The 12,720-nt window shown below is 44.4% G+C and overlaps 1 protein-coding gene across 1 annotated transcript in view; it reads right to left on the bottom strand.

Annotated features, from left to right (window-relative positions):
- The window catches only part of ACVR2B (activin A receptor type 2B), a 156,540-nt gene that overhangs the window by 19,900 nt on the left and 123,920 nt on the right, over positions 1-12,720 (bottom strand). The window contains exons 3-5 of the mRNA XM_054991009.1: positions 6,447-6,556; positions 4,318-4,469; positions 166-309 (exon numbers count right to left, since the gene is read on the bottom strand). Of these exons, the coding sequence (XP_054846984.1) occupies positions 166-309; positions 4,318-4,469; positions 6,447-6,556 (406 nt within the window). The remainder of the gene's footprint in view (positions 1-165; positions 310-4,317; positions 4,470-6,446; positions 6,557-12,720) is intronic.

Here is a 12,720-nt window from a genome sequence, read left to right as displayed (position 1 = left end):
GCTAATATTCATGCTGGGGAGGAGCGAATGGCAGCCAATACTGTTGATGCTGTTCAAAATATGCCCCCCCCCCAGTTAAAAATGAGTGGCCTAGAATCTCTCTGAAATTCCACCTGCAGGTGGGAAGCAATTATTTCTGAACAGCAGGGGAGGGCCCAAACTCACCTGTATGGGGAAGATTTTCACTGCCACATAATCATTCATCAGCTGAGCCTTCCAGACACAGCCAAAGCGCCCCCTGGCTTTGATCTCCAACAACTGCAAAGGCTTCAGTCCAACCAGTGGAGAAGGGGGCGGCGGACCGGGATCCTAAGGAAAAGACATCAATGAAGAGGATGCGAATGACAAGTTTCAGACAAACACGATTTCATTTTGTGGTGGGTCTACAGGCAACTCGTGGTATGGATCTAAGGGGGCAAAGAGTCCCTAGGGACGAAGATTCTCTCTGACCCCCCAACCCCACACTATGTAGACTCAAGGTAATCAGATGCAAAAATTCGTATCAGGCTTTTAACTTTAAAAATACAGACTATTTTTTAGCCCTTCTGATGAGGAAAACTGATGTGTGAACTATGGCTTGGACAAGTTCCCTTCATGCAAGTGTCTTCTATGGTGCGCACTTCCTCTTCCACTAAAGCTTCCATCTGCACATGACCCATCTTTTTCAGTGGGCCGTTGTGCAAATGGGAGGGCTAGTGGAAGAGGACGCATGCTCCACGGCAAGCACTACGGCTGCTTTCCTACATGCTGGATAATGCACTTTTCTGCAGGAAAACCCAGTTGCAAACAATTGCAAAAGCGCATTACCCAACTTGTGTGAAAGCAGCCTAACTAGTACATCGGATCCAAGTGAGCGTTTTTTTAAGAAACCGAAGTGCCGCGTAGCATCCAAACACATGCACTGAATATTTTATATAGCTATGTTCAAATGAATATTTTTAACAATTTGTCTTCCAAACCACGAGAACCAACCAAGCCTCCTCTCACTTTGGAGATGCTTCTTTTGTCTCCTGGTCTCTTCCAGGCTTTAACCAGTCCTCAAAACAGATATTCCTCCCCACAGCCTGATTTGTAGCCCCCTTTCCATTCCAGCTTACTTGCATTGTCCTACTTCAGCCTTGTCATGGATTGGTCAAGTTTTTCCAGTCCCCACCCACAACGTCACTAGGGAACCTGAGAACTGTGGCTTCCTTTCCAAGGAATCAAGTCTCAGCACAGTTAAAGTGTACCACTAGCTGCCTGTCCACAGCATAACTGCTCTTGTGTCTCAGAGGAAGTAAAAAGGCATAGGTAAAGCAATCTGTGGCAAACCTCTTCCCAAAGGTAATGTGATGGAGCCTACATGCCAGTCCCCTTGCTCTCCCTCAAGAGCAAACTGATGCTAGATGGACCACTTGGGTTCCTACATCCCTCTGCAAGCTGGGATGGAGAATTTTGTACCCGTGTTTTCCCCACCCTTCGCCAGGTTGGCAGAAGCAGAAAGGTGTTCCTCCCACAACAACATTAGGATTCTCTGCGCCATTTGATCCTGGTCAGCTCCAGATTGGGAAATTCTTGGAGATTTTTCAGGTGGGTCGCCATGTTGGCCTGTGGTAGAAAAGCAAGACTCGTATCTAGTAACACCTTAGAGACCTGAATCTTGCTCTCCTGGAGATTTCTGGCTGCAGCCTGGGAAAGGGAGATTTTCAGGAGGGGTGGAATCTTGGCAGGGCATAATGCCATAGAATCCATCCTCCAGAGCAGTCATTTCCTCCACGTCTCATCCAGAGATCTCCAGGCTCCACTTGGAGGTTGGCAATGCTAATCAAAGGTATTTGCGGGTGGAGGAGGAAGGATCCAAGAGAATGTTTTGTCTTGAGTTAGAAGCTCTAAACACTTTATATGTTTAGTAATATATTTAAGATATCAAATCAAAATTAGCCTTCTCCCTCCCACACTCCTTCATGCCACAGCCTTGATTCAATTTAGCACCCCTTGTCCAACTTTGAACTAAAACAAACACCTGTGGGGGATGCATTACAAGTAGAGGCAGACACGAACCAGGAAAATGGCAGTTCGTTGCGGTTCGTCGCATTTGACGAACCACGAACTGCCATGAACTTGCCCAGTTAGCGGACGGTTTGTTTGGTTCATCGGTTCGTCAGTTCCAGGCCTACAGAAATTCTGCAGAAAGCCCATCCTCCTGTTGCCTAGGTAACAGATTGAGTGGCAGCAGGCTGTCTAAAATGACAAACCAAAAAATGAACCGCACGAACTGCTCTAAAAATCATCGTGGTTCATCAGAAATGTACTCCAACTAACCGTCAAAATGGCCCGGTTTGTGACAAACTTTGGTTCATATTTCGGTTCATGTCCACCTCTAATTACAAGTCTTCCAGCACCTAGCCGTAGCTGTATATAAATGCCCCTAAACTGTTAAGTTTCCACCAGAAAATTTAACCTTGATTTTTAAAAAACATGGCATGGCTTTATTCTGCATCTGAAATGGCAAAAAAATATGTTGACTAAGGACCTTGATTAAGGACTTTGTTCCCCCCAAAGTCTGCTTCAATATTTAACGACAAAAGCAGTGGCATTTTTCTCTTGAACTTCAATTAGCTTGGCATTTTACTATATATTATTCTAACTGAAAGCATTACTTAGGAAACTAAAATCAGGCTAATGCACTTGTATAAAAACAAGATGATGTAAGTGGGTATTCAGCAAACTTTGTACCCTGCTCCCAGCAAAAACAGAAGTTTTTAAAAGTCTACATCACCCTGGCACTTCTCTTCCCTCTGCTTCACTTAAAATATTGTATTTTTCACAATGTGCGTGGGAAAGAGCAACTTGCCATTACAGAACATGAGAACAGCCACGACAGACGGTACCAACCCGTTTACAGCGGCGGTCAGGCCAGATTCCTTCGGGAAATCTCACTGGCAGTGCTTCCCCAGCAGTTTGCACCTGTCTCTAGCACCCAGAGGGTCTGAAGACTGAAGCAATCATAACTAGCCCTTGGTGGTCAACCTGTCTACCACAAATCTTTCTAACCAATTTAGGTGAAATCTTGATATACTGCCAATTCCTATTGGAGGTGGTTCACAAACATCATGAACAAATACAATCTTGAAAGCTCTATATGGTTTGGGTCCAAAATACCTGAGGGATTGCCTACACCTTTATGAACCTACCCAACCACAATGGTCGTGTTCTCAGGCCCTATTTCAGGTGCCCCCACTTTCCAAGATTAGGCAAGTAGCAACCAGGGAGATGGCTTTCTCAGTCGTGGCACCAAAATTCTGGAACTGTCTCTCCAGGAAGACTCATCTGTCTCCTTCTGTTGCCATCTTCCACCAGCAGCAAGGGCTTTTTCTTTCATTTGGCATTTCCTCGTTGGTCCCTCCTTTCTGCCCAATGTTTTGTTGTTTATATGTTTTCGTATGTATTTTCATCTCTAGACTAGATTACTGTAACTCGCTCTACGCAGGGCTGCCCTTGAGCCTGACCCGGAGGTTACAGCTGGTACAAAATGCAGTGGCGCGTGTTATTACGAGAGCATATAACACCATTCTTATGCAAGCTGCATTGGTTGCCAGTGGAGTACCGGATCAGATTCAAGGTTCTGGTATTGACCTACAAGGTCCTGTTCGGACTGGGACCAGCGTATCTACGGGACCGTGTCTCCCCATATATTCCCCCAGAGGACGCTCCGATCAGGGGACAAACAGCTGTTGGTGGTCCCTGGCCCAAAGGAGGCCCGCCTAGCCTCGACTAGAGCCAGGGCCTTTTCGGTCCTGGCTTCCACCTGGTGGAACGCTCTGTCTGCTGAAATCAGGGCCCGGCAGGACCTACTATCCTTCCGCCGGGCCTGCAAGCCAGAGTTGTTCCGCCAGGCATATGGCTGAGGCTGGGCCTCTGCCGGCCTGAAAAAAGGGGTGTATAAAATCTTAACCCTCCCTGTGAAGGCTGTCCACCATCCTGTTTTAAATGTGTATGAATACACTGTTTTAATGTAGATGAATTTTTATTGTATTTTAGTATGTTGTTATCCGCCCTGAGCCCGCATGCAGGGAGGGCGGAATAGAAATTCGAAGTAAATAAATAAATTTTAGGTACAGTTTTACCTTTTTGTTGGTTTTATTGGTTTTTAAGAGGTGATTTATTACCTGTGTTTTAATTTTTGTGAACTGATGATAATTTGATCAATGGTTTTCAAAATGCAAGGCCCAGTGGGTAAGACAGCTGTCAATTATTATTTTATTCCCTCACTTCTCGCATATTCCCTCACTTCTCAATATTCCCTCACTTCTCAATATTCCCTCACTTCTCGCATACCTCACTGATGTCAACATGCCCGTACGGGGGCTTGCGGTGACGATACATCCAGAAGGCCAGCAAAACGGCGATAGAGAGAGCAATGATTGGAAGCAGAGAGTAAACCAGAATGTTGAGCAGCGATGGGGTTGGCGGAGGTGGTTCGTACACCACTGAAAGGAGAAACAACAGTAAAAATGGTAAGATTGTAACTCGCTTTCCTGCTGATTTAGCCAAAAGTCCATCTATGTCTAAAACACAGTGGAGAATGAGAGAAATGTATTGTCGAAGGCTTTCACGGCCGGAGAACGATGGTTGTTGTGGGTTTTCCGGGCTGTATTGCCGTGGTCTTGGCCAAGACCACGGCAATACAGCCCGGAAAACCCACAACAACCAATGAGAGAAATGTCTCCCATGTATTTCCAGCATCTGGTGATCAGGAACGAGAGCACTTCTAAACAACGCAGGATTCTATCACAGGGCACGGTTGGATCAAGTGTATTGATTGTCGATGTCTTCTCCACTGGGAACTATGAACATACAGAAACATATGAAATTGCCTTGTCCTGAGACAGGCTATCTAGCTCCGTATTGTCTACTTTGACCAGTTGTGGCTTTCCAAGTCAGAGAAAGCTCCTTCCTAGATACCTGAGATAATTTAACAAATTGAACCTAGGGTCTTTTGCATGCAAAGCATATGCTCTAACCACTAAGACAAAGCCCCTCCCAACCATAACTTGAAAACTTACCATGGGTGGAAGGATTCCTAGCTAATGTCAGCAGTTTTATCTACATGCAGTTAATAAAATCTGCATTATAATTATGTGACAGATGACTGTCAAGTGAACACATATTCCTTGATGTTTGCATTTGAGAACTGCGCATCTCATTTAAACACGGCTGATGTACATGCATACAAAACGGCTATGTGCAGAGTTGGCAACACCACTGGGACACCTGCTTGGGACTGGAATGCCAAGGGCGCACTATAAACACTATGTTGGAAAAGCATGTGAAGTCAATGCAAATTAAGTCCTCCTGTGTCACTAGCATCATATTTGAACCAAGTCCCAGACCAGCTAGGTTTGGATTTTTGACCCTTGGCCTGCTGACAGCTAGTCCATGTTCCGTTCTTGAACACCTGGGCTTGCCAGAGCCTTATATTCCCTCCCCCTTGAAGAGGGCCAACCCTGCAAAAACAGTACTCGATCTGAACTCTCAGTGATCTGCTAACCTCCCTCAGAAGCCTGGGCAAGAAACAGACAAACCCAAGCCTTTGGATCATTCTATTCAACAATCTTGCTGATGTTGTGAAAAGAGACTGACAGGGCACCCCTTGCCTGTAAAAAGGGGGCGCATAAGCCTGCATTTTGGGAACATGAAGCAATTAGAATTACATAGTTTGACTCACCCAAGATGATGATGATGATGATGATGACGATGATGATAATCATCATAATCACATTTGATTTATATACCACCCTTCAAGACAACTTAACACCCACTCTGAGCTGCTTACAAAGTATGTTATTATTATCCCCACAACAATCACCCTGTGAGGTGGGCGGGGCTGAGAGAGCTCTAAGAGAGCTGTGACTGACCCAAGATCACCCAGCTGGCTTCAGGCAGAAGAGTGAAGAATCAAACCCGGTTCTCCAGATTAGAGTCCTGCCGCTCTTAACCTCTACACCAAACTGTCAATGATGCAGACTTCGGTTCACACCTTTACAAATGATGCTGAAATTTTGCCTCGTTGTGTTCATGTCCCCCCACCCCCACCGTGCCAGTTGGCATTTTGATACCAGCTAATTGAGATATTTAGCTCAATCTGCATAAAGCAGACCATGTTATTCTCCTCCCACAAACATTCTGTCTGCAATGATCCATCCCGAGCATTCTCGGAGGAAAAGGAATTTATTTCCGTTTGCTCGGGGCCTAGGAAGCCACTGTGCAATCTCTTCACTTGGACAAAGAGGGAAAAAACTGCTGTTCTCTAAACAAACAAGAACCTAACTTTGCAGAACTTCTCAACATTAGAACCTGAAGAGCATCACTGTTCTAATTAGGCTTTCTGTACTACGGGTGCCTATCTAGGAATTCAAGGTTGCCCGAAGACAAAAGCTTTTGTTTATGGCAATCAGGAGACTCACCTTCAGGACCTGTAGCTTCAGGTAAGTGAGTGAACTTTTCGTTGCAGTAGTTCCCTTCGCAGCAGCAGAAAAACACTTGTGGACTCTCTTCTGTGGCCACACATTCCTGCCTGCAGCACAAAAGAAAGTGAAATAAAAACCAGCCAATCCTTACGTTGTCCTCAGAAGAGGGGCCACATCAGGGCACAAGTGAATTGTCTTTTCTGTTTATTGCTGGCTTCTGTTGTATTTTGCTGAACCACGGCACCTTTTGTTACAAGAGACTTCAGAGGCAGAACGCTCCCAATGCGCAGCCTCAAGAGCCCTTTTAAGTTTACAGAAGGGCAAGTTATAGCTAGTAAAGATATGGCTCTAATATACAAGTTGCGTACAGCTCTAATATACTTGGGTTTCAAGAACTTGTGCCCACGCTTTAACTTTAAATAAAGGAAGCGGAGAGGCAAGGAACTTTTCAGACAAGCACCAACAAAGTCAAAATGGAAATGCTGTGCTGTGGCTAAAACATTTGAAATATCAGGGTTCTCCTATTTTCCAAAATATGTACGAAAGGGGGAAAAAACGGGGTCATCACCTTCTTTCATTAGAGCAATTTCCAGGGTGAGATGAGAAGGGTGGTATAATAATAATAATAATAACAACAACAACATTTATATACTGCCCTTCAGGACAACTTGACGCACACTCAGAGCGGTTTACAAAGTATGCCATTATTATCACCACAACAACAATCACCCTGTGAGGTGGGTGGGGCTGAGAGAGCTCTGAGATAGCTGTGACTGACTCAAGGTCACTCAGCTGGCTTCAAGTGGAGGAGTGGGGAATCAAACCCGGCTCTCCGGATTAGAGTCCTGCCGCTCTTAACCACTACAGCAAAGGTATACCGCTTAGGATACCTGTGGTAGTTACTGTCAGGCAAGGCCTTTTTAGTGCCTGCTGTATACGGCCTGCTAGTGTCTGTAACTAGGCTTGCCAACTAATGCTTGGGAAATACCTGGAGATTTGGGGGTGGCACCTGGAGTGGGTGGGGTTTAGGCAGGGCAGGGTCTTCGGCAGGGTATAATGCCACAGAGTCCACTCTCGAAAGCAGCCATTTTCTCCCGGGGAACGGAGCTCTGTCGGCTGGAGATCAGTTACTCCAGGAGATCTCTGGCTCCCACCTGGAGGTTGGCAACCTCCTGAGCCTGTAACAGGTTGTCTTAACACTGCTGAGAATGGATCTGTACACTGGATATTGCCATGTTATAATAATTCACTTAATGTTCTGAAGAAGATCCAGAGGAGTTAGCCGTGTTAGTCTGGAGTAGCAAAATAGAAAAGAGTCCAGTAGCACCTTTAAGACTAACCAACCTTACTGTAGCATAAGCTTTCGAGAACGACAGCTCTCTTCATCAAATGCGTTGTCAGCTTTCAAGAACGACAGCTCTCTTTGTCAGATGTATCATCAGCTTTCAAGAATGACAGCTCTCTTTGTCAGATGCATTGTCAGCTTTCAAGAACCACAGCTCTCTTCATCAGAAGCATCATCAGCTTTCGAGAACCACAGCTCTCTTCATCAGATGCATTGTCAGCTTTGGAGAACCACAGCTCTCTTTGTCAGATGCATCGTCAGCTTTCGAAAACCTCAGCTCTCTTTGTCGTCAGCTTTCAAGAACCACAGGTCTCTTCATCAGATGCATCTGATATGCATCTGGATGAAGAGACCTGTGGTTTTCAAAAGCTGATGATGCATCTGACGAAGAGAACTGTGATTCTCGACAGCTTATGCTACAGTAAAGTTGGTTAGTCTTAAAGGTGCTACTGGACTCTTTTCTGTTCTGAAGAAAAAATCTTACAGCACAGGTTGCATTCTACCTGACTTGTGACAGTTGCACTAAACACATCTGGAAATAGGTGCCCACATGTGCCATAACCCCAATTACATTGTATGCGTACAAACAGGTGGGGGACTCAATCTCTGCATTATCTGCAAAATAACATTGCGTGTGGATGGGGCTTCTACAAATCAAATACTGCCAAGTGTCTGCAGAACACAGAGTTAGCAGTGCCCCTGTGGCTTAACAGGGAAGACTGCCTCTGTCTTTTCTCTACTATTAGTGTTTTGTTTGAGACAATTCTGATGTGTTCTACAGTGCCTTTGAAAAGTTTCTGGTTTTCTCCTAAAGGGAGACAAACAGGCACACAGTACCCCTTTTTGGTATCTTGTATTGCGTATCGTGCTCCTAATTTACCTTCTCCATCCTCAAAAGTTCTAATGTGGAAACGTGTCATGCAAAAAAAAAGTTTTTTCACTAACGGACTGAGTCAAGAGCTCAGCTATACTTCATCCGCGTTTGCTTGAGCTTAGATAAAGATACACCATTTGCGTTTGGATATTATGATCTTAAGAATGTTTGCTCTTCTCAAGGGGAGGGGGGGTATTATGCTTTGCTAGATGTTATGCAAGAAATTACAGAGGCGTATGTATTTCTCCCCCCTGCACACCTGAAATTTGTTATTTCACTAGCCTGTGATACCAGTGATATTTTTGCAATGTGAATGATCTCTACCTGAGAAACTGGAGAATGGCTGCCAGTCTAAGTAGGCAATAATGACCTTGATGGACCAATGGGGGTTCTTGGAACGGGGGGTGGGTGGGTGGGTGGAGTTTGTTGCTCAGTGGTAGAGCATCTGCATGGCCTGCAGATGGCCCCAGGTTCAATTCCCAACATTTCCAGTTATGGATCAGGTGTTTTAACTGCTGTTTTAATGTTTTTGTATGTGTATTTTGGCTCTAGCTTTAACTGTTTTAATGATTTGTATTGGTCGGTTTTAATGGCTTTTAAGATAACGTTTTATTGTGTATGTTTTAGTTTGTTAGTCACCTTGGTGCTCTTTATGAGGGCAGAAAAGCAGAGTATAAATAAACAAACAAACAAACAAACAAATAGGTGGTATGAAAGGCTCTTATGAAACCATGGAGAGTCTTGATGGACCAAGGGTATGATTCAGAATAAGGCAGCTTCATATCATTAAAGTACTTGAGAGCATCCTACATGCACGGTACAGGAATAACGTACATAAAGTAAGTTAAATTAGCCCTCCAGGTTGTTTGACTTTACTACATTTTCTACAACTTTTAAGTGTTTAGTTATCACGTTAGCCTGCGAGAGATTGTTATAATTGGGCGAAATCCAGAGAACCATGCCCCTAATTCTGCGTGTTCAAAGAGTCATGTTTCTTTAACACGGTCAAATCCTTGAGTGTCCGCCTGCCCCCCCCCCCCCCAAGTAACCCCATGGATCCCAATGTTATCAATGCGCATTATGCTTTAAAGCAAAAGGAAAAGAAGGCCAGGCCAGGTCGTTCATGCCATCAGCTTGTAAAGTTACTAACAATGGCCAGAGATAATTCTGTAGGTTTTATTGTTCTATTCCTTTTGTTTGTTTCAGTGTTTTAAATTGTATGCTATTCCCTTTGTAGAAGGTCAATATATAAATGGAGTAAACAAAAGCAAGCTCCAAATAAGTTATACTCTAAATCCCAATATTAGGAGAAACAACAGAAAAGGGGGACAGGAGATGAAGGGCCATCAGGGAATGACCTCCAGGAAATGTAGATGCGTGTGCTTTTGGTCTGTTATGGTTGGGGAGGGGGGTGACATTTACAGGCATAGCACTCCTTATTGCAACATCCATCCCCGCTGATGTCACCAGCAATATTATTAGACGTAATCCTCCAGCTGCTGGTGTGGCAAACTCCTCTAGCCTTCTTAATAAGACTGCACCAATATGAGTTGTTAAGTGCTCAGAGAGCTCTACCCATATTATCTTTGCTATCTTTACAAGCTTATCAGACGACCTTACAAATGAAGTCCTTCCAGAGCTATTAGCCCACAACACATTTTTACTAACCTGTCTACACACATTAATTTGTGGCACAAAGGGACAGCCTAAAAGGAAGCAAACCAGTCCCAAGCCCTTGTCTGATACTCTTTCATCTAGAAGAGAGCGTTATGCTCCAAAGAAGGGAAAATGTTATTTAAGTCTGCAATGTGATATGCAGCCCTGTCCTGGATGGCCCAGGGTAGCCTGATCTTGTCAGATCTCAGAAGTTAAGCAGGGTCAATCCTTGGCTAGTACTTGGATGGGGCACCAAGGAAGTCCAGGGTTTCTACACAATGGCAGGCAATGGCAAACCACCTCTGTTCCTCACTTGCCTTGAAAACCCTATGGGGTTGCAAAGTCCTCCGAAACTTGATAGCACGTCACACTCACACACACATGTGGTATGCTAGTAGGAAACATTCATATATTACAGAATTTGAGCAGAGGTTGCAGCTGAGAGAAGGATAACCAGCGAGTTCACAGCTTTTCTCACTGGGACCACGGATGAACGTAAATATGAGCTCCTAGCTTATGTTGTTACTAACAAGTACGCTACACTAACTCTTGACAATTGTTCAGGGTTATTCCTGAATTCCACGAACTAGTCCTTCAAGGGATCAAGATTACTGAATAGAATTTCTCTACAGAAACACCGTAATGGACCCTAGATTTTCTTTTTTAAGGCAGTCTGATCTGCTTGCCTTTGTCGGGTGATGAACCGACTATGATAAGAAAGAATGTTTTATGGTAACTGCGTTGCTAATATGCGATAAGCTGCAGTTTATCGCACAGAGAACTCTGAGCTCATTCGTAAATTATGCCCGAAGACTTACAAGCACAAATAACTGCCTGTGCTTTGGGGCTACTCTCTGTTCACCAACACCACTGATGAGACCTCCATGAGTATATTTATCTGCTGTTACACAGTCCACACGAATAGCACTGTGCATGGGTGTGTATTTTCCAGCAAGAGAGCGCAACAAATGAATGAGCTCTTAGTTCTACAATACTGACGTTGAAAGAGGGAAAGTTTCTAATACAGCATAACCTGCTTTGAACCCTCAAAGAGATCACAGGATTTTTCCATTTTTGACATATTAATTTAAAGGCATAAAAGGGAAATATCCAGATGCACATCACTGGTTTCCTTTCACCCTCCTTCCTCCACAGTAGAATGGGCCCAATCCACACATTTATGCGCCTCTCTCATCGACACCAGTACCACCACCAGCACTGTGTGAGTGAGCCACTGCAGGTTAATGAGATAGAACATTTTGTTACACCAGATGTCAATTCAAAACTCAATCCCTTTCTACAGAAACTGTTTATGTTTGAAGGCTGAGAATTCTCAAGTAGGGAAATATAAAGCACATACATGCATAAACCACTGCAAGGGGAAGGTAAAATGGAAACAGCTTCTCTAAAAGCAATCCCCTTAACCCCAATGAGTTCCTCTGAACCAGTACACAGAGACACATGACTCAGTTTCCCTTTTCAGCAGCAAACAACTCTTGGAAGAACATACTGCTCTCTGCATGACAGTACGGGACATTTTGCAGAGCTCGTCAGAAGCGGCTGCGCTTTTCAGCTGTGCGAAAACACCATGGAGTGCTTTCCTCCAATAGATTCTCCAACTAAAAGGAAAAGCCGGCATTAAACGCAATACGCAGACACAATGAGAGATGTCAAGTTATTTAATGGAAAATAAAATTATGCATGGGGTAGAGAGAGTAGACAGAGAGAACTTTTTGTCCCGCTCTCAAAATACTAGAACCTCAAGGCCATGCATGCAATGAAGTTGATGGGCAGTAGATTCAGGATGAATAAATAGGAAATATTTCTTTACACGACGAGTGATTAAGATGTAGACTTCACTGCCGGAGGATGTAGCGATAGCCACAGGCATAGACCGCTTTCAAAGAGGATTAGATAGATTCATGGAGGAGACGTCTATCGGTGACTACTAGCTGTGATGATTAAAGGGAACCTCCATATTCAGAGGCAGTGTACCTCTGAGTCTCAGTGCCAGAAGGTAACACCAGGGGAAGGCCTCAGACTTTATGCCCTTTTGTTGGCCCTCTAGAGTAATTGGTTAGCCAGTGTGTCAGACTAGAGATGGGCACGAACCAGAAAAAAACGAACCATGTGGTTCATGGTTCATCGCATTTCACGAATCACGAACTTTCATGAACCTGCTCTGGTTCACTAACCAGTTTGTTTGGTTTGTGAAAATGTCACATTCAGGTCAGCAAATCGTCACTTCCAGGCCAGCAGAAGGTCACTTCCTGGTCAGCAGAAGGTCTGCAGGAAGTTCATCCCCTGTTGCCTAGGAAACTGATTGATCGGCACCAGGTTGTCTGCAGTGACGAACCAAAAAAACGAACTAGCCTAAAGTTCGTGGTGGTGCATCA

This window comes from Eublepharis macularius, chromosome 11 (assembly GCF_028583425.1).
Source record: "Eublepharis macularius isolate TG4126 chromosome 11, MPM_Emac_v1.0, whole genome shotgun sequence".
Lineage (NCBI taxonomy): Eukaryota > Metazoa > Chordata > Lepidosauria > Squamata > Eublepharidae > Eublepharis > Eublepharis macularius.
This window is presented reverse-complemented; position numbering and strand designations above follow the sequence as displayed.